Source organism: Gouania willdenowi, chromosome 21, assembly GCF_900634775.1.
Source record: "Gouania willdenowi chromosome 21, fGouWil2.1, whole genome shotgun sequence".
NCBI lineage: Eukaryota > Metazoa > Chordata > Actinopteri > Blenniiformes > Gobiesocidae > Gouania > Gouania willdenowi.
The window spans coordinates 11,037,662-11,060,157 of record NC_041064.1 but is presented as its reverse complement, the minus strand read 5'-3'; the positions used below and the strand labels follow the sequence as shown (position 1 = coordinate 11,060,157).

The 22,496-nt window shown below is 36.1% G+C and overlaps 1 protein-coding gene across 1 annotated transcript; it reads left to right on the top strand.

Annotated features, from left to right (window-relative positions):
* Nucleotides 1-6,096: 6,096 nt before the first annotated feature.
* rprma (reprimo, TP53 dependent G2 arrest mediator candidate a) lies at nucleotides 6,097-7,097 on the top strand. Its single transcript, XM_028436674.1, has one exon. The coding sequence runs from the start codon at nucleotides 6,335-6,337 to the stop codon at nucleotides 6,641-6,643; it is 309 nt and encodes a 102-aa protein (XP_028292475.1). The 5' UTR covers nucleotides 6,097-6,334; the 3' UTR covers nucleotides 6,644-7,097.
* Nucleotides 7,098-22,496: the final 15,399 nt, after the last annotated feature.

Genomic DNA, 22,496 nt, shown 5'->3' with positions numbered 1-22,496 from the left:
TTGTTGATTTCAGACATTTGGTGAAGCAGGTTAAGCAATGCTGCCATCTGCTGATGAAATATTCTTAGAGTGGGGTTAATTTGCCCTTTGGTGATTTAGTGAATCAAATCCAAACCAAGCATTTCATTAACATTCATCATATCATGATAACTGTAATATTGGGAAAGAAGAGCAGCCACAGCCTCTGTGCTGTTTTTTTTTTTTTACTTGAAGCTATTATTTCTGTGTCACTAAACTCATCCACAAACATCATCACTCTCTACAGTGATGATGTCATCACTCTCTACAGTGATGATGTCACATTTCTACAGAATTTCGTAGAAGTTCCACTCAGTTCAAGCTGGGAGCCAATACAATTTTCAAGGGGGTGCTATTGAGTCATTTTGCCGATCACATGTGCAATTCCCCCAAAATATTTTTTATTTATTTTATTTATTCAGTTCATTTCCGACATGGTTGCATTCACAGAAATTCATTTGACATTCAGAGCAAAATCACATCATTGTTTTTTTTTTTTTTTTTTTTTTTTTTTTTGTCCTTTTTCATGCCGGAAAGGGCGATGGAAAAAAGCATTATGCTTATCCAGATCCGTCCCCTAATTTGAACACAGGTAATTTTACATCCAACCTCGTTTCTTCCCTTTTTTTTTTTTTTTTTTTTTTTTTCCCTTTTTTTTTTTGTGATGTGTTCTCGTCTGCAGTCATTGTTCCTGTTGTTACTCCTCCTCACAGTCTTTTTCCTCCGTATTTCCTCGGGCTTTCTTTTCCAGTCGTTGTTTACGTTCCTCCAACTCTCCAAACGTGAAGTTCTTCTGCTTTCGGAGTACCTTCATATCCTCTGAAAGTCGCCTCTGCTTACGATCCATCCGGAAGGCACATGCACATACACATACCCCCATCATTAGCAGGCCAAAGATCATGACTCCTAGCAGATAGATGTCCTCCACATCTTCTACTGTCAGCTGGGAGAGACAGAGCATCTGGCTTCTCCCTCGTGCATCCACGACATATCCACTTGGGTATGTGTCCTTTGGACACGGTATTTCGTGCTGAAGCAATTGCCTCGTTGAGAAGATTTTGTCAATGGCGCTCAGTGACCAGTTAATGAGTTCCATGTCATCACTGTAGCGTTCATTGAAGAGTTGACTTGAGATCTGTATGTGTGTAAAAATGTACTCCTCGTTTTGTCCTTAAATTGTTTCAGATTATCTGACTGTTGTATCTCTTCGTCAAGGCTGTTCCAGAGGTTCATGGCTCTATGCACAGTACTATGTTTGCCAACGTTTGATATGACCCTGTTTGGTCTAAACACATTATTATGTCTGAATTCATAGGGATTTTGATTGTATGTGAAACGTTTTTGTATTCGATGTGGTAGTTTTTTTGATGCAGCCCTAAATGCGTGTATTTGTGTGTTGTAGTGTATTATTTCTTGCAGTTTTAGGTATTTTGACTTCTCAAATAAATCGTTTGTGTGTGTGTTGTATGGTACTTTATGTAAAATTCTTATAGCTTTTTTTTGTTGTTTAAATAGTGGTTCAAGATACGTTTTGTAGTTATTACCCCATATTTCGGAGCAGTAGTTTAAGTGCGATGCTATGAGTGAAGAATAGATTGTTTTAAGTGATTTGGTATGTAGGATTTGTTGAAGCTTCCATAGGATGTAACTGCTTTTGGCAACTTTGTTTTTAACTATTTGTATATGTTTTTTCCAGGTCAGCTTGTCGTCCATCCACACTCCTAGTACCCTATATTCTTTTACTTGTTCTATTATTTCCATGTTTAGTTTCAGTCTTATATCTACCGTTTTATTTCTCTTTTCGAAATTAATGAATTTTGTTTTACTGACGTTTAGGGCTAATTTGTTTACATCTAACCAAGTTTGAATTTTTAATAGTTCCTCATTTGTTGACTCTATTAGAGTGTTAATGTCTTTGCCTGTGCATAGAATGGTTGTGTCATCTGCAAACAACGTTAGTTTGAGGCAATTTGAGACTTTGAAAATGTCATTTATGTATAGAATGAACAGTTTTGGCCCTAAAATTGAACCCTGTGGAACACCACATTGTATAGTTTGGCATTTTGATATGTGTTCTTCAAAGTCAACATATTGTTTCCTATTTGTCATATAGCCTTTAATCCATTTTAAGGCGTTGTACTTTATTCCGTAATTTTGAAGTTTTTGTTCAAGAATATCGTGATTAATTGTGTCAAAGGCTTTTTTTAGGTCCAGAAAAATTCCGAATACAAATAGTTTTTTTTCTAATGCTTCTCTTATATTCTCCGTGATGTCAATTATAGCCATTGCTGTTGAACGTCCTTTTCTAAATCCATATTGTCCTTCATGTAGTATATTATTGTCTTCTATAAATTTGTCGAGTCTGTTCATGAACAGTTTTTCCAGAATTTTTGATAATTGTGGTAATATTGATATAGGTCGATAATTAGTGAAATTCCATTTTTCTCCACCCTTGTAAATCGGTCTGATTTTTGCAATTTTCATCTTTTCAAATTTTTTGCCAGTCCGAATGTGCGTAAAAATTTTCATGAGTTTTTAAATGTGTTTAGGCCCTCAAAAATGCAATAATTTCCTCTATAACAAAAATAATAGTGAAAACAAGGTGTATTACAATAGGGTCCTATGCACTGATGTGCTCGGGCCCTAATTATATGTAATAATATGTGGATATATTAAGCAATAATACCATGTAATAAGCAGTAATAATATGTAATAAGCAGTAATAATATGTAATAAGCAGTAATTATATGCAATAAGCAGCAATAATATGTAATTATATGTAATATGCAGTAATAATATATAATAATCAGTAATGAGATGTAATGATGTGTAATAATATGTAATAAGCAGTAATGATATGTAATGATGTGTAATAATATGTAATAAGCAGTAATGATATGTAATGATGTGTAATAATATGTAATAAGCAGTAATGATATGTAATTATATGTAATTAGCAGTAATGATTTGTAATAATATGTAAGGATATGTAATTATATAATAATCAGTAAAAAAAAATTTAATAAGCAGTAAAAATATGTAATTATCTTATCTTATCTCTTCCAATATATGCCAACCTATATCGGTAGGCATATATTGGAAATTTAGTGTTGGACACTATCGGCACATTTGATATCACCCAAAAAGCTAACATGAAACATTTCTATTTTTGTTTCTTTTTCTGTTTGTCTGGATCCATTTTGTGCATTTAAGCAGAAAATTAGACAGAGGGCTGCCAGTTATCATGGTCTGCCTTAGTCACACTGCAAAGTGAGCCCTTTGTTCAAATCCTTGACATGAACATTCATTCAAAGTTGACTCACACAAGGTCAGTAGAAACTCCATACAAGCAACTGTTTTTCCATGAATGCATGCATGTTAGTCACATTAACATGCACCAGGACCCAAGCACAACACACTTGGCCAGGGGTTCTCAACCTCGCGAGACACAGGGAGGGGGTCGCGTGACGCCCTCAAGAAAATAAGAATATATCATCACTTTTTCTTGCCATATTTTTGCTCCTTTTACTGCATTTTTGCTACATTACTCCCATTTATGGCACTTTTCCATTAAATTTCAATGCCTTTTCTGCACATTTTTTCCCACTTTCAAGACATTTTCATCACTTATACACCCTTTCCATCATCCATCACTTTTCCACCTAATGCTACATATGTTGACCCATTATTGTCACTTTTAACCTCTTTTCATTATATTTCAGGTTAATGTTTTGCAAATTGAACCACATTTATGATTTGCCCATTATTTGCCAGTTTACACTAATTTTCCCTATTTTAAATTACATTACCCCAATAACAATGGTCCATAATTTTGCCAATTTAACCACAATTTGTCAAGCCCATTATTTGCCAGTTTAAACAAAAAAAATTCCTACTTTTTTCTGCCTCTTTTAAAGCAATATTGACACTTGAGTTTTTTTTTCATTTTTTTTTTTTTTTTCTACAGCTTTTTCTGTCTGTTTTTGCCCACTCTAATTTGCTAATTTTAACCAATTTTTGTGGTCTATAAAATCCCATTTCACCACCTTTCCCTCCATTTTTTGTAACTTTTAACCCAAACTCATGAATCCTCTCATTTTCAAGAGGATCCTCAGGATCCGGCTACAATTTTAGACTTTATTCATGCATGTGAAATTTTAATTACTTAAGTAAGGAATTTAAGTTATCATTAGACATGGTTTTCACTTAATTTAAACATTATTTAGTCAGGTTTGGATACATTTTACATGCATTTTATACCCTTTTTAAGTAAATTTTTTAATCTTGGGCTCAGCATGAAGCTGCTTTGAAGGTCAAGCTTTTTAAGAGGGGGTACTTGGAGTGAAATATTTGAGAACCACTGGTGTAACATATTGCATATATAACACCATACATTTCATACTGTAACACAACACAAATATAACTGACAGTTAACACCTCTATATACATACATACAAAAACACAAACATACTGTATATACACACATACATAACATATATTGATGCTAAGTGTGAAAGGTTATAAACAAAGACAAGTATTCTGAAGGTGTGTTAACAGAGCAGTTCAGAATAGAGGAAAAGACGTAAGGGTAAACTTACTGGATAACAGTAGATATTATTCAAATAAATAACTAAATAAATAAATGTGGTTATCACAGATTCATGGAACAATGGACCATCATGTTGCTGACTTCATGGATGGACCCCAAGGGTACGTGTACCCCTATAGGGTTCAAGAGCACATTGCAGGAAGTACTCAGAAAGATTTGCCAAAAATGTAGTAATAATCGGGAAATATAGTGCCGTTTTAGGCTTTTTTTTTTTTTGCCAAGTTCACCACAAACTAACAGTACTATTGCTCAATGAAATACTATATTTTCCTGTAATATATTGAAACAGGATTATTTAATGCTATAGGCCACTTTATCACACTTCTGATTGTAGGAGACAATAATTAGCTACATTTTAAATAGAAGACTGTATTTACTTACTGTTTTTAATAAATCCACTTTAAACTGTGTATTTGAATTACATTTGACTTAATTTTATGTTTTGAATTTGTAGATTAAGAGAAACATTTTGGGGTTTAGGAGAACCTGCTGTTCCACAAACAATAAAGCATATTAAATTATGGAGAGGGTACTTGTGATATGGGGAGGGGGTACACATGATCTGACAAAAATGTGAAGGGGGTACATGGGATAAAAAAGATAGGGAGCCACTGCCCTAGGTCAGTGGTTCCCAATCTTTCTTGTCTTGTGTACCCCTTGAGCCTTTTTGTCATACCATGAGTACCCCCTCACTCATACGTGTTCATGAGTCTCCAAAAGTAGAACATAACACAACTGAATATTCAACGCAAGTCATTAGATTTCATCTTCATAAATTGAACAATTAATATTCAAGCATCATCTTCTTATTTAACTCAAATGAAACATAAAATGATGCTGCCTTCAAGGCAATAAAAATGCAAAATATAAGAAATAATATTATAGCAAACGTTTGTATTATTAATGTTGTATTATTAATACTTATACTGTATATTATGATTATATTGTTATTAAAGAAAATAATAGTTGAAATTAGAAAAGAATAAATAAATAATATGAATAAATAAATACAAAACAGATATATAACCTGTCTATGTTTTCTATAACTTTTATGACATTTACCACAAACGGGGCTTCTTTGAATATATCCCCTTTAAACAGGCATTTCAATTTTAAAAACAAGTCATAGCGCACATGTACCATTTTATTGATGGACTTTTGAAATGACCCAGAATATATTTTATTATCTTGGAAATAAATTCTTAATTTTTCCACGTACCCCCTGCAATGTGTTCATGTACCCCTAGGGGTACGCGTACCCCTGGTTGGGAAACCCTGCACTAGGTGACCACTGCACTATCCAACATACAGTATTATATCCCAGTTGTAGCCTGGCCAGGTGGGGGCGCTGTTGCTGCATGGTCAAACATGTATTACTGTTTGCCTTTTTAATGCATGCAGTGGTGTGTGGCTTCCTCTTTTTTTTTAAACACAGCAGCACGTGAAATCGTCAGTAATGCGATGCGCTCACAACTTGTTCAACTCCAGAGGAATGCTGTGCAGTGATCAGAGGGATCACTTCTTCTTCTTCTTCTTCTTCTTCTTGCCTCCTCATCCTCACTTTTCAGCTTACTTCATGCTCATTTCTCATCAGTAGCTCCTACTACTTCCACCACCACCAGCAGCAGCATCAGGGCGCGTCTCCTCTCCTCTGCTTCATCCGTGAAAGTTTGTTTCCCCTGTTTATTTTTTTCTCCAGAAGTAGAGATGAATGACACGGGCTTTAATCAAACAGAAGGCGGACTATTCAATAAGACCGAGGAGATTCTGTGCTGCAACTTTTCCTCCGTGGTCACTGATAATGGCTTCGTGGCAGCCGCTCCGGATGAGAGGAGCCTCTTCATCATGAGGGTGGTCCAGATAGCCGTCATGTGCGTCCTGTCCCTCACGGTGGTGTTCGGCATTTTCTTCCTGGGCTGTAACCTTCTCATCAAGTCCGAGGGGATGATCAACTTTTTGGTCACAGACAGAAGACCGTCCAAAGAAACAGAGGCGGTTATTGTTGGAGCCTACTGACTGGTGACTATGGAAACCGTGATGATCAAAGCAGAACAAAGCCCACATTAGTTATTATTATTGTTATTTTTGAAATACCTCAAAGGAACAATCAACATGTGAGAGGTATCATTGATGAACACTGCTGTGACCTCATTCGTCTCCCAGAGGTATAAACAAGCATCTTTTGGAAATATCCAACCATGCACTCTTTGTATTTTCAGTAGCAGGGCTCTTTGTCTGCTTTGTGTCAAACAATTTGTCTTTGCTGCTTTAAAAACTCACTTCAACTTTGTAAATATACAATGAGGAATTAATATTGTTCAACATGTGCACTTGTATAGATACTAAATGCTATTCTATGGATATGCTGGGAAAGAGAATGAGTGTCTTCATGGGTGTAAAAGAAGAAGAAGAAGAAAGCCCAGAATCCATTGTATCTTGTTAATTGGAATAAATCCATCCTGTATTCAAAGCTTTCCTCTTAATTAAGGTTTATATTATTTCATGAATATTGATGAGTCTCGTTTGCCCAAGCAGAAATTTTGTATTACGTTATTTGAAGTTACAATTCCCTAATTATACAAAGCTGTAAAACACACACACGCACGCACACGCACAGTCACTTTTCAATCTGCACAAGTATGCATATGTAGGGTATTTACTGACTTGTGTGAAGATTTTAACTTTCTATAGAAGACCTTTTTTTTTAAAAAAAAGAATGCTTTAACTCCACATTATTAAATTGTATTTTATAAACCCCCAGGGAAAGTCTATGTTAGTCTTTTTTTAACATCTTCTTATGCTCTTGTAAAAAAAAAAAACATCTGCTGCGTCTTCTCCTGACCCACCTTGATCTTGAGTCCAACATCCCAGGAGCTTCAGAAATGTGTGCAAGTAGTCAAAAAATAAAGACTACAACTAAATGTTGAAATGCCTCCTTTTCTAACCATACCTTCTTTTACAAATCCTTATTGTGACTTGTTATGGTGTAGAACCAACCGTCCACTGCTTATGATGTGATGAAATTAAGAGAAATATTGTCATTTCTTTTCAATTCCCATGTCAGAAAAATCTGAAATACTTATAAATGGGGAAAAAAGGTTAATTTAATATAAACGTTTGGTTTGTATGTAAGCCATGCACTCAAATGTTAACATTTGCAGTAACGATTGCAGGACATCTTCATAAATCCAAGGCTGTAAATTGTTTGCTGCATGTTCCAAGATGTATGAAAATCAAACTCAAAATTACAAGTACATTATTGTCTTTGTTTATTTTCACCAAACACAAACACACTCGCGCATCTTTTTTAATTGGAATATTAATATTTAAATGTGTCTTGAAAGCTTTTTTTAGACTTAAGCTTTCTTTTTTTTGCTGAAGACGTGACCAAAATTAAAAACCTCATTATTAAATACATTAGATTACAGCTGCTTTTTATATATTTAATAAATAACTCGGATTAAAATCCTTGAAATATATTCAGCCTTGTGCTGTACAATGTGAAGCAGACAGGATTAAGTCCCAATACATCGCACCCATTGTTTCCTTCAGCTTTGTGTGATTGCTTCCATTAGTGAGCGCTGAGAATAGCTCACAGTAAAATATTGAGGCTGTTAGATATCCAGCGGAGAGCAATCTTTAGTCTGCTGCCAACCCATTGATTACCAAGATCCTCAAAGAGGTTGGAGATAAATGTAGAAAGAAAAAAAAAAACAGCAAATATTGTTCATAAGTGATTTTGATTCTGGGTCAATGCTTTGACTGACTGTTGGATCTGCTTTTGCAGAGATCTTAGACATTTTTCACTCAGTCACTAACATCAAGCAATCATCTGCAGTAGACTCAGGCACTTAAACTCCATGCTGTCTGCATGGCTTATAAGCAGATCCACATATGATAAATCCCTAACATGTTACTCTGCATATTAAAACGTCATAAAGATACAATGAACAGCTTTTACTCACGAGTTATAGCACTGTAAATAGGGAAAAAGAAACACATCTCCTAAGGTATCCTGACTCTCTGCTCATCAATAGTACAGCTGAACTGAAAACAGTAGAATCTCCCTTCCTCACATGTGAAATGTACTGTATGTGGGCTGTATTCGACTGCGACTGCATCTGCAGGGTGTTGATTATGGGCTAAAACAGGCTCCAGGGTCCTGGCTTGCTGTCATTTGATTGGTTGGTTATAGGAGTCCAGTCAATGAACTAGATAATGACTAAAAGCTCCAAATAGCAGGAAATCAGTCACAACGGTTTATTCTGTTAATGTATATTATCTTTTATGGCATCATACATTCCCAAATAGATGAATATATTCTACTGTAAATGTTGGATTTAACCTTTTATTCATTTATTTCCAACTAAAATGGATGAAAATGAAAATGAATAAACAAATCTCAACAGTAATCTCTATGAACTTAAAAAAAAAAGGTCAATTTTAATGTCATACACATTTGATTTGTTTGACAAGGAATGGAAAGAAGTCAAAGCTTGGTCAGGTCCTACCCCCATTCGTCACCATTAACAACTGCAAAATTCAATGAAATAAACTAAATTGATAATACAAATAAATGCTTCCTCGAGCTATGAAGAAAAACAGACAAAATGCACAGGCGCAATCAACATTACGTTCTCCTTCTTCATTTCTGTACTTTTCAAAGATATATTCATACTTAGTTTAATTGTTTCATCACGATTGTTCCACAAAACCACCCCACAAATGGAAATACACATTAAATTAGTCCGAGACTAATGCTGTTTCAAGTTTAGTTTCCCTCTGAAGTTATAACCCCCGTCTGTCTGGGAACAGTTATTGTGTATGTTTCGTGGTAGCAGTTTATTTTGTTTTATACATTATCTGTGCAGTCTTAAATTGTACCAGATCCCCAAACTTTAAGGTTAGTTTGTTCATACTATCCTACACTGTGTATGGCTCTTTTTTCTTTGCCTTTATCTATCTTTATGCTAAGAAATAGGTCCGCACTATTGCGTGGTTAGCTCCCAGCTAACCACGCAGTTGTGCGGACCTTTTGATCCAGCACACTGCCTCAAAAGAAAGGGAAGTGCGTGTTTTTTTAATGTGCTACTTTATCTATCTTTATACCAGCTTGAAATGCAGATTGATCTGTTGTAATATGTTTTCAGTCTGAGCCAGCTGTGGCACCTGGTGTCAGGATCCAATGACAACTGTTGTGCTGGTGGAAACCAAGCTGTGAGAAATCCACGTGGTGATGAAAAGTGATTGCATTACCTCACCTCCATGGATTCTAGCTATGGGATGAGTCACAGTTCTGTTATCAGTGTTTCACAGCAGAAGATCACAGAGATGTGAACGTTTGAAAAGAAAAAAAAATCCAGCCATCATTGGAATCCAATGTGTGAATGGGTCAGTCAAAAAATGCTCATCATTAAAATTGCATTGTTGGATTTAAAGGCGTGGCTTTTTAGCATCCAAAGGGTTACTGCAGGGGAAATGATGTATTTCTCATTGTCATTAATGTTGAATTCAGCATCCAGCAGAAAGTGTACGATTATTATTAGTGATTATAAGCATACTTATTGGACGTGAAAATACTTTCTTGTCAATGGTTACCTTTAACAAATTTAAATAAGTTTAACTGATTGGTTAAAAAAAATATTATTCTGTCTTGTGTGTTTTGGGGGGCCTATCGGTTGATTAGGGCGCTCTGCAGTTACATAGCATATAGCCAGAAACGCCGACACATGTATTACTAATTGACATCTCCTAAACTTTTTCTTTTGACTCATCTTTAGCTAGTGGTGAAATTCAAAAGCCAACTTGAGTGGCAGAAATGCAAGTCTTTTTCAACCTTGGGGTTGCGACCCCATATGGGGTCGCCTGGAATTCAAATGGGGTCACCTGAAATGCCTATTACATTTTTAAAGAAAAAAATCTGATTGAAATTGCTTTTGTTCATTTTTAGATTATTATCATTTTTCAAAATAAAACACTACACGCAATCTCAAACAACTGTATATTCTATACATTCACTTCCTCAAATATAAATCTTGTTAAAGAAAATACAGTATACAGGTAAGTATATCTGAGCTGGCGCATTTTGTCACTATAGTGCTACTTGTAACACTCTATCACAAACATGATTTAAAAAAAAAAAGTTATGTTTTGAAATTTGTGACATCAAAATGGGGTCACGACTCAATAAAGTTTAGGAACCACTGCAGTAATGACTCATTAACTCATGAATTAACATCACTCACCCAAGCAAAGAAGAGGTCAACATAAGGCCTAAAAATCATATTTTGGCATGTAAGTTTTCACCTTTTTTTCTGGCAATATACTTCATCAAATCAAACTTTAAAAAAGCTTTACTGTATTGCATCTATATTGTGCTTCTTTATGTCTTGTGATCAGCGGGTCTGTGAATAATTCTATTGAAACTATATTTTTTATAACGAAAGTAACTGAATTATAATACTAAAAATTATATATAAAATAATTATAATCACCACCATTATCACCACCCCAGAATGACTCAGTGCTCCACTCATGGAGCATTATTCTAGTCACGTCATTGACCAGATTGTGCCAGATCTGCTTGTTATTCTATTTACATTGTGATACAATGACAGGAGCAACCCATTTCTCCTTTCAGTCATGGAATTTTGTTGTACGAGTATAAAAAGCTTTAGATGATGTAGTATTGACTCTGCAATCCATTTTAATTCCTGCCCGACTTTGTTTTTATTGACCTCTCTGTCAACTCTGCAGCTGCAAATTCAGCTTATGAGCAATTTGGTTTTCGACAGGACAAAGCACCAAATGTTTCTTCTTTAGATTTAAAAACAAGGGTTTATTCCGTGGAAAAAGAACATTTTAAGAAAGCAAGAAGCCTTTTGTTAAAGAACGTCATGAGACAGAGCAATTGTACGCGCTTCCTCGGAAATTCCGAGAAGAATCAGAAAGATATGCAGAACGTTTCTTGCTCACAGCTTAAAAGCCGTAAGCCCTTTACACACAATTAATCCGTAGAGTTCACTTTTCACATTTTAATTAGATTGAGTGTGTATTTCTAAAATCCACTTAACATTAAAAATCCTATTTTGTATGCATTACACAGGATGGGAGCTTCAGGATTGCTATTAATAATGTAAGGCAAGTGAGAAAAGAAAACACCCTAATCGGCACATTTAATGGATGTTTACATTATTTAGTCAGGCTAATTTAAATATTCTTGTTTGAAAAAATACCCTGTATTTTTACTACTGAAACCTGTATTTTCACAGCCATCATTGACATTTCTTAGGTTTGCATTAATAAGGAGTTGAAATGGTGGACTCTGCATTATGTACAGAACACCCTGTCATAAAAGATCTGTGAACTCTGTGAAGCTTCAAGTTGACTCACTCTATAAGCATCAGTCTGTGCACAACCTTTGGACTTACTCTGCTTATTCCCTGACATGGATTAGACAGAGCTCCAATGCTTCCCTTATTGTCTCCATCAGTGGTTTCCAACTGCACAAGGACCACCACCACCCAGACTATAAAAGATTCTGTTTGTGGGGAGTGTCACAATTTGCAACAACATAGAGAGATTTGTAATGCATTAAATCACGTGTGTCAAACTGGAGGCCCGGGGCCCAAATCCAGCCCTTGAAAGCATCCAAATTGGCCCACAGCAGAAAGTAAAAATGACAGAAAAAAACCATTAATCTTTGTGTAAATGACCAAATAAGTCCGATGTTGATATCCCAGTCCCTTCATATTCACAAATTCAATGAAACTCCACAATATTTTCCAGATCTCACAGTTTTCTTGTGCTTTTATCATACTCCTGCCGTCAATCTAATCACAATTGTCGAAAGAACATTCCAATCTTCTAAAATCTTAAATGATTACAAACAAATCCGACAAAATTGTCCTAAATTATACAAGCTTTTTGTGACAAATTCAAGGATTTTTTTCATGAGAAGGTCCATCACTGATATCTGCCATTTATTGGTTGGACATTGTAGGGGCTTTAGTTATTCGTGAACCTTCCAACTTGTGTGTAAAAATGTTGAAATTTCTCTTTTTGACATCAAACTGCCCCATATTTGGCCATATGGAGACCAACAATTTTGAGTTATTTATGCCTCTAAAGACAACAACAACTAGCCACAGCTTATGATGTCACTTTATCTTGTTCTTTTATCCATCATTACATTTCTATGCATATCATGTATAAAGACAGGTATATTTAATATAAAGGACTCAGCTTTATGGCGCCCAAGTGGCGCATGGGGCCCAATGGAGATGCCTTGTCTGCCTATAGCCAGAAATGCCTTTATAACTATAGCTGTGGCCCATAATAAAGAAACAATTCCATTCCTCAACTCAAATAAATGTAAAGAAACTGCAGTTTTAAACTCAGATAAAAAAACAAACTCACTGTAAAAAAGAACACAAACTATCATTTTAACGGTAGACTGAGGTTTGTCACAGTCACAGACTAGATATTAAGTAACACAATGTGATGAATTAGTGCACGAAACATCAGGTTCTTTTAAAACAGTGTTTTTAATGTGAAAATGTTATATAATAGAAAATATTACTCAGTTTGTGAAAATCAACCAAGGTGGATTGTTTAATGGATGGAAATGTGTTGAGCTGCAATTTTAAATCAAATCATCAATAAAGGTTAAACAAAGTGCAATTGAAAATGTGTACATGGATGAAGATTAAACCATTTTTTTGATGACCTTATCACTAAGAAAATACTGAAAAACGCTACAGCTTTGAAAAGAAAAAGACGACAAAGTCTATTAAATTACTGTTGGAAGCAGAACAGGCAGAATAAATAAATCAACTTCAAAATAAAAGCAGGATATGAAAACAACAAACAATATTTAATAGTTTCTCTCTTCAATCGACCCAGGCTGGCATCACAAAACAATTTGTTGACTTGGTAAAACAATTATACTCACCCAGATATCCCAATGTTTTATGTAACCTATGATTCAACATAATGGAGAACACAATTCAGATTTATGGTGTTTTCAAAGCACTGTGTGTTCTTTTGTAGCTGATGTAGAACAGGCTGAACTCTTGGATAAACAAAGATGCAGTGATGCGAAGTGCTCCCTTCCTTCTTATCTGGAGGAATCAGCTGTAACAGTCTGGACCTGCCTGTGCACCACACTCCACTGCCCCCAGCTGTCAACTGTCGTCAGTCAATGCTGAGTAATGAACCACCTTTCAACGTAATGGATTACAAGTACTCACGTTACTGTAATTTAGTTGATTTTATGGGTACTTGTACTTTTTGAGTATATACTGTATATATATATATATATATATATATATATATATATATATATATATATATATATATATCAGTAATTTTACTTGTGTTTAAGTAAGTTTTAAAAGAAGTAAAGTAATTAGTTACATTTCTACACCCAACCATTACTAAGTCAATTATTATTTTTTGTTTTAAAATGACCAACTGACTTCGTGAAACTATGAAAATGAAATGACCACACGACAAGCAAATGCATCACATCATAGCCAACCAACCACATTAAATGCATTGCACCAAAACAGCATTGAATGATGTTTTTTTTTTTTCTCAGAGCATCGACAGAAGATTCTACAAGCACTGTTTCAGTGGTTCTCAAACTTTTTTCGCTCCAGTACCCCCTTTCTGTTATTTCTGAATCCAAGTACCCCCTTTGTCCGGCTCCAACATTTTACTCATAATTCTGTGAAAAAAACAACTATAGAGCATAATGATGGAATGAATGAGTGATAACACACATTTTAAAGAATCTCATTTTGTAAATAAGTGGTATGAAACAGTATTTATTGTCTCCTGAATAGATTTATTTCTATAGTTTTTATATTTTACAGTCATCTCCCTCCCGGTGTGGAACCAACAATGACCTTTGTATTTTCAATTCATGTTCTAATCAAAATTATTTCCATCACCATTTTGTGTGTTTTGTTGTCGTTTGTCTGTTCTTTTTTTATTCAGTATATTTTTCTCTCATTTAGTGTGTTTTTGTTGTCGTTTTGTGTGTTGCTGCCTGGTAATAGTATTTTTCTTTCTTAGTGCGTGTGCTTTTGGTGTCATTTTGTGTATTTTGTTGTCGTTTGTCAGTTTATTATTCAGTATATTTTTCTCTTATTTTTTGTGTTGGATGGATTGCCGAGTGCACCCAGCCAATAGGCTTTGACTTCCTGTTTTTGAGACTGTCAACCAAAGTGAATGCTAAACTGTGCAACTGTGAAACAAGGCCGCGCGTCACAACAGCAAACAGGTAAATATGATTTTGGCTCTTACCTGACCCATAAACCTATATCGATGCGACCTGATGCGACCTTGTTATGTTCTGCGATGCGCGTGCAGAAAAGTAGAGGCGTGGCTTCTGGTAGATTGCAGAGGCAGTGGAAGGACGAGAGGTTTCTCAGAAATTCCGATATCAGCTTTAAGGTTTCATTTATTCAGGCAAGGTTTTTCAGGAAATGTCATCTCCTGACATGTTTTGATTGTCAACTGCCAGTCTTCCTCAGAGGTGATATGCCTTGATGTGTCACTACGAGCTCTCTCATAAGGAGAGAACTTGTGAGAAAACTCATAGGGACACCTCAAGGTGGATTAAATTTCGTGAAAAACCTTGTCTGAATAAATGAAGAAGATAAAATGAACTTACTGGAGTTATTATCATTTCTACTTTGCAGAGGAACACTGCATTGTTTCATAAGTGTAGTAGTTTTCTGCAGGTATTCATATGACAAGACTTGCTGAGTTGTACCTTCACCATCAACAGTGCTACAGTTCTGATTTGCCAGATGAGCAAAGTGTCCCGTGTTTCAGATCAGATGCGCTTCCTTGGGAATTGATGCTTAATGGTGCTACTCTTGGTTGTGTCACAGCACAATGCGAGTAAGCCTGAGTACCGTATGACAACACCTCCACAGGGTCATGACTTATTGAGCCTCCTCAAATTGCTTCTCACAGTGCTGCAAGCTTCTTCCTCCCTCAGGCCTGGCTCCATTATCGCCCCAGCTCCTTCTGCAGGTGCTTTACGGGCACATCGCTGATTTCATCCATTTGGGCTGTGCTGCAGCAGAGCTTAGAAGAAAAATACCACCCAGCACAGTAATCATCATTCTGATGCAAATACAACCATGAATATACATGGTAATAACAGCTGGCAGCATCAATGACATATTAGTCTGGCAATTAAAGTGATTTATTAATGGTGGCTAATGCCAGTTAGCACATTGCTTTGCAATTTGCAGCAAACATACTTTGTTGGGATGCACAGTTTGCAGAGTAAAGATTAGCTTCTCCAATGACAGCATATATTCATTAGTTGGGAATGGAAGGAAGTGGAAAAGTTATTTCTGTTCTGTGGAGGATGGTGTGATAGATTTATGCTTGCTGCTTCAATTAAGCTTTATCAAACGTATCTACTTTATCTCATAGGCCATGTGACTTCACAACAAGCAAAAAGAAGTATGTTGTTAAAAGAAACTACCACACAGCAGTGCCTTGTCCTCATATAGTTCACATGTGTGTTTTTTATTTTTATTTTTTACCAATTGTGACAATAACAACAGCCAAGCACCAAATATCCTCTTTGTTAGATGTTCACAGTTATCTGGATCAGTGACCGTGATCATGGTACTATGAACATTCACAATTTAAAAGATTGGAAAAATTGTATTTCCCCATTAATAACCATACAGTTGCTCCAAACGTATGGGAACACTAACTTTTTGGCAACTCGCGTTGAAATGCTCAATCCAGATGAAACTTGGTGGGATAACAGAAAAAAAAATTGACTGAGCCAAATTTCATAAAAATACGTCAATGACATACGGATATATAAAGTTTTTAATTTTCACTATTGATAAGGAATTAGCATTTTTTAATCCAGATCCCCTCAAAATTTAATGGAATCTTCATGGCTTAAGGTCTATATTTGACCAAACTTTTGTCAAAACACTTTTGTCACAATCCTACTAATTGACAAACAAATAAATAAATGCCAGTTAACTGAGGTAACTAATGGTTCGTTTACACTAAAGTCTGTTCAGTAGTGATGGTTAATAACGTTACACCTAAAATAACTTGTGAATTTGTGTAAATCATATAAGCATGCGTAGGTTTTCTCCAGGTAGTTCTATTTGCTCCCATGCAATAAATGCACGTAGTTCATAAATTATTAATACAGTTTTAGACCTGCAACAAACTGACATCCAGTCAGGGCAGACTCCAGCATCCAATGACAATGATCAGAAGGAAAAGATTCAAACGATGACTCGATTCATGACTTTAAACATTTTCAGTTCAGAATTTGTTCTGTTTAGGACAGCATCCTATACCTCTACCATGTGCTTGCGTTTTCAAGGGTAAAACTTCTGTCACACTGTCAGGGCCTGCATCACAGGTGCCGCCATTGCCACCAAATGTTTGCTGCACGAGTGTGTGGGATGACATTCCAGTTTAACGGAACCCCACCTTAACAACGCTAACAGTTGCCACTAAAGATCAGCATCCAGCCTGCAACTCTCCAGGAGCTGCTTTCTAAAAGACCTCTGCTGTTCTGTTGTCCTCGCTGTTTCTTCCTGCAAATCAAAGGTCAGCTCCATCATCTGACCAATAAACTCCTGCCTGTCCGACTGTGGCAGCTCAAAGTGGTCCTGTTAGTAGAATGAAGGAATATTCCTAAAAAATAATAACAAAAAAAAATCTGATAATGGTGCTAGATGTTGTTGCTTTTACGTGAGAACTGAGTGGAGAAACAATCCATTAAAAGATAAAGCCTGGCTATAATACTCCAAATGCTGTGCACAGTTCTTCAATCACCACCTAAATAAGGGCTTGATCTTAAAGGATGCTTTGATCTGTTTTGCTGCTTGTTTTCCTGCTCTTTGTAGCCATTAATCAGCTCCCTTTGAGAGGAAATTGATTAGTAATTTGAAAAGCAGAAAGGAGGCGCGCTGTCTTTGTTTCCAGACACACCATGCTGCAGTGTGGGTGGCTTTTACCGCTCTAATAGTAGCTGCAGAATTGACAGGGTAGAAAAATGATGTTCGCACTATGCTGTGATGGGATGGAAAGAACTATGCAAAACTAGCCACTTGAAGTTGCTTCTGCTGTTGATAATGTAAGGCAGGAACACATACTGTACATACTTCACATGAAGAGTTTTAAAAAACAAGAGGCCGGAACATTCTCTGTGAGCAGGAATTAGCAAATTTACCATGAGGGCAGGAAATGAAGATCAGCAGGAGATACTAACGTTTCACATCTTTATCATTAACACCAGGCTCCTGAGAATGGTATGACACATGCACCGTGGCCGTGCACAGCTCCTCATCATGGACAGGTTATGTTTAATGCAGAGAAATAAATAAATAAAATGTGTTTTTTAGACAGAGTTTGATATTCCTATTTAGACTGATCTACTTACATTTGCATTTGTAATAGGAAACTGTAACTCATAAACAGGTACATGCTCGTGGTTGTGTGTGTCTGGGTATGAAAATGGTGGACTTGAACTTTGACGGTGACTTTTCCAATGTAATGTAATTTGTGAGATGCAGTTGTTGTCGGTTGAGTTCACAATGGGAATACGAATGTGAAATGTACGAGTACTGAGAATATGAATACAGGGGTTGGCGCACATAAGCTTCCTTGCTTCAGCCTACTCCTTTTGAACTTCCATTACTGAGTAATGATGTGATTTCTGTAAGTAAATGAATGTAAACAGCTCAAATAAACACTAAACTAAAGACTTGGCCTACTGTTATTATTTAATATTACAATACTTACCAGGCAGAACTTTGAAGGACTTTTTTCTCAGGCCATTCTCTGGAAAAGTCTGTAAACACAATTTTCTTAGTTCGAACCAATCACTACCCGTACATTAAAATGTAGCTGTAAGTCTTTTATCAGAACATGAATAAATGAGTGAAACTGTTAAACCTATTGTAAAACTCCTTTTTCATTGTACCAAAAATGTTAAATTACTTACATCAGGGATAACACAATATCAGAATCATCCATCCATTCATCCATTCCTCCATTTACAGACCTGCTTGTTCCTTTTTTTCAGGGTCACGGGGAAGATCAGAATCACACATACTTTAATGATCCCAGGGGGAAATTACCAAAACTTACTTACAGTGGCTCAAGAAATATTACAGATTAAAAGAAACACTAAACAAAGAAAAGAGAGATAAAAAGGAAAAATACATAATGAAGTAAAATACTGTTATTTGAATAAGGATTAATTATGAGTACATATTCCAGTAAAAAAAAACAAAAAATACAAATATACAAATATAATACAGATATATACAAGTATGGCGAGCCATCTACCGACTGTACAATTTAAATATAATTGTCAATCGCTAAAATGTGTAACAGAAAACTCACTCATTTATTGAACTAAAATGCAAAAAAACTAAACATTTAATACATGTTTATTTGTTCATTCTGGATTTGTTTTCACAGCATTAAACAGGTTTCCGTGCTGACCAAGTGAACTTTATCTAATTTGTTCTTTCAAGTCAACCTGACTCACTGACTGCATTTAGAATTAGCTTTGATATCATATAGGGCTTTAGAATAGTGTATTACATACATCAATTTTACAAAATAGAACTTTGACATGATTATTTCTGATCACTAAGGCTTTCTTGTAACAGAGGACGAATGCTGTTGTCAAAAATGATGAGAGAAAAAGGAAATACATAATATACACAAGATAAATCAAACTACATTTCCTCTTCTGTCACTTCCACACACTGCCGCCCTCAAGCTGTCTGGACACGCATCTGCTGAGCATTCTTTTTCCAGCCAACCAGGTGTGCCAAATGGTTTTCTGACATTCTGCTTGACGATGAGAACGAAAGCTGAGTTTAAAGAGGCCAGAAGTGGAAGGGTTAACAAATATTACAGAATAAGAGCGGACAGCTCATCCTGGGGTGGTATAAAACTGTCAGGTGTGTGAATGTGAGGGCGGTGCACCGTGGTCATATTCATAAAGTGTGGAAATGGAGACTCTTTAGAGCGCAATCAGCCTGTCTGGCCTCTGCAGCTGTGAGAAGGCACAGGAGCGTCACGGCTGTCATTAATCTGAGCCCTGCAGTTACTGCTGATTTAGAGTTGGTTTCTTTGACTCTGAATCTAACACCACAAAAGTCACAATGTCTCCTTATATCTTTTCCTTCTTACATTATTTGTCACCATGTCCTTACACCAGGGCCTGATATGGGAAACCTGACCCCTTTTTTTTTCTTTTTTGCATCTTTTTTTGGGTCAAGGATGTGACACCTAAATATTCTGTCCAAATGCATTTCTTTTAGTTAAAAAAGCTTCAAATGCATAAAAACATACCAAATATGTAGTATTAGGGCTAATTTTGAAGAAGAAAACAATTTTGGGAAATGTCATGAATAAAGTCAAAATGTTGAGAATAAAGTCGAAAAACAAGAATAAAAGTTGAAATTTCAAAAATGAACTCATAATACAATACCGTAATAAAAGTCCAAGGTCTTCTAATGAAGTAAAATCTACTGAAGCTGACGAGGGCCAATTACATATATGACAACAAAACGCAAATCGTAGCCGTCTACAAAATGCTGTGTATCTATAAATGCTTTGAACTAGAACTTCAAAGTCAGGTTTAATAACAAAGAGATTCTTTAGTTCATAAACACTGCGTTGTAATCACTTTAAGGACTTTGAACTTAATCTGTTCAGAACAAAAAAACGGGGAAGTTTGGGAAAGGTGGAGCATTCAGTCCAGTCTGTGGCTATTAAAGAGCTACGGAGCTAGTCCGCTTCCGTAGATTTGACTTTCATAGCAGACCTTTGACTTTTGTCAAAATATTATATTTTGAGTTTATTTTCAAAATTTTGACTTTAATCTCGTCTGTTATATTTCAACGTTATTCATGAAATTTCAACTTTAATCTCGACATTTTGACTTTATTCTTGATTTTGTCACTTTGATTTTTTAAATTATTTTTTTACATGTTACTTAATAAATTCCTTCTGTAATTCAGTATGTTACAGTATTTTCTGACCTATATTGGTTATATTAAAGTATTTCTACTGTATAATTGTTTCCATCATAGTATTGATGTAAACCATGTCCGATGATGTCCATTTTATGAAAGAACATGCAGTGAAATTCTTATACGTCATTGACCCATTTACATTAAAAACATACAAACACTGCGCCATTTTTTACATTCCAACATTAATGTGCGTGCCACTGTTGTCCTGGCTGCCTCTGTTGCTCATGCTCATACCAGCAGCTTTGAATTATGAGACTGAGTTCAAATCGATGTGAATGAATCCATGACATTTTCCACAGGGCCACCCACAGCCTGTCACATGTGCTGCGTACAGACAGAAGCCAACACGTCACAATTACATGGGCTGGGACAAAAATTTCACCCTGGCATTTTGTGTCCAGACCAGCCCACTACATTATCATTACATCATGTATACACGCTGTTAATTAATTCAGTGATGCTCAACATGTGGCTCTTTATGTCTTCATTTTAATTGTTATTCCTTCAGAAAACCTTAAAAGAGGCAAACTTTTGAACCCCTTTTTACCTATGGCCATTTTGCAACTTCCTTTGTCCAATTTTTGCCTCTTTTCAAAAAGTTCTGAAACTTTTTTTTAGACCTAGCTACCTTTTGCCAATAAATTATTATTTTTTCCCCATTATTGCAAGTTCTTTTTAACACTTTGTCCTATCTTTAATTACTTTTGGCCACTTTTCATCCAAATAAGCTAACTTTTGCCCAATAAAAACCACTTGTTTCCTTTTTGTTCCATATTTTTTTGCCATTTTTCACAATTGTTTGCCACATTTTGCCCTTTTATGCTACCCTTTACCATTACATACCACCTGGTTCCTCTTTATTTGCCCATTTTTTTGGCTGCTTTTGGACCATTTTAGTCACTCTTCACTCTTTTCTTGTCACATTTTTGCCACTTTTAGTCCATTTTTGGCCACCTGTTACCATGTCTGCTTTCACTCGCTCATAAGAAAAAAAAAACTTAGCGTACCGGACCGGCCCACTTTGGGTCTACGGCCCACTGGGACAATGCTCGGTATGCCAGATGGCCAGTCCACCCCTGGTTGGCAGCCAATAAAGGCAGGCTGTGCCGGTGTTAGATAGACCCAAGGACAGACAGAGGTGGGGGGGGGGGTACTTTCATCTCACAAGCTTTCCACGCACATGTTGCCAGGCCTGATACCTGAAAGATTATTGGAGGGGTGAATTGGTTTCCTTTTTTCCTTTCTAAAAATAGCTTTTGTCAGTGTGATGCCACATGATGCCGGGTTATTTTTACCCAGCAGGTGTGAGTGCAGAGAGCATCATGCCATAAAAAGGATGTGAGTGATGGGAAACGAACAGATGATGATCTCATCGGCCTCTGTGATCTTACAGCTAACCCCAGAGGAGGACATGTGTGAGAAATGGTAAAGAATGCACAATGCCTTCAGGCACACAGTAAAAAATTAATGCTCTATTGCAGTGAAATGACAGTGGTCATCCCTGAAACACACACACACGCTGCTATATAGGAGATACTGTGCATGGCAGCCTGACGCATTTGAAACATCTATTTGTCCTCGACAGCTGCTGATGCATGAAATCTATTACAAAGAAGAAAAAAAAAACATTTGCTTCATAGTGAAAAAATAATAACACTGTTTTGGCAGAATATGAGAATTTTACGGTGAATAAACTCCTATCAGTCTTTGCCAAGCACAACCTTATGGGTTTTTTTTTAGTTTTTTTTTTAGAAATGATCCATCTTCTCTAACTCACCTCTGTGATTCATGAGTCTCTC

Coding starts and splice junctions, on each gene's coding strand:
- rprma (XM_028436674.1), top strand. CDS start 6,335: ATGAATGACACGGGCTTTAATCAAACAGAAGGCGGACTATTCAATAAG.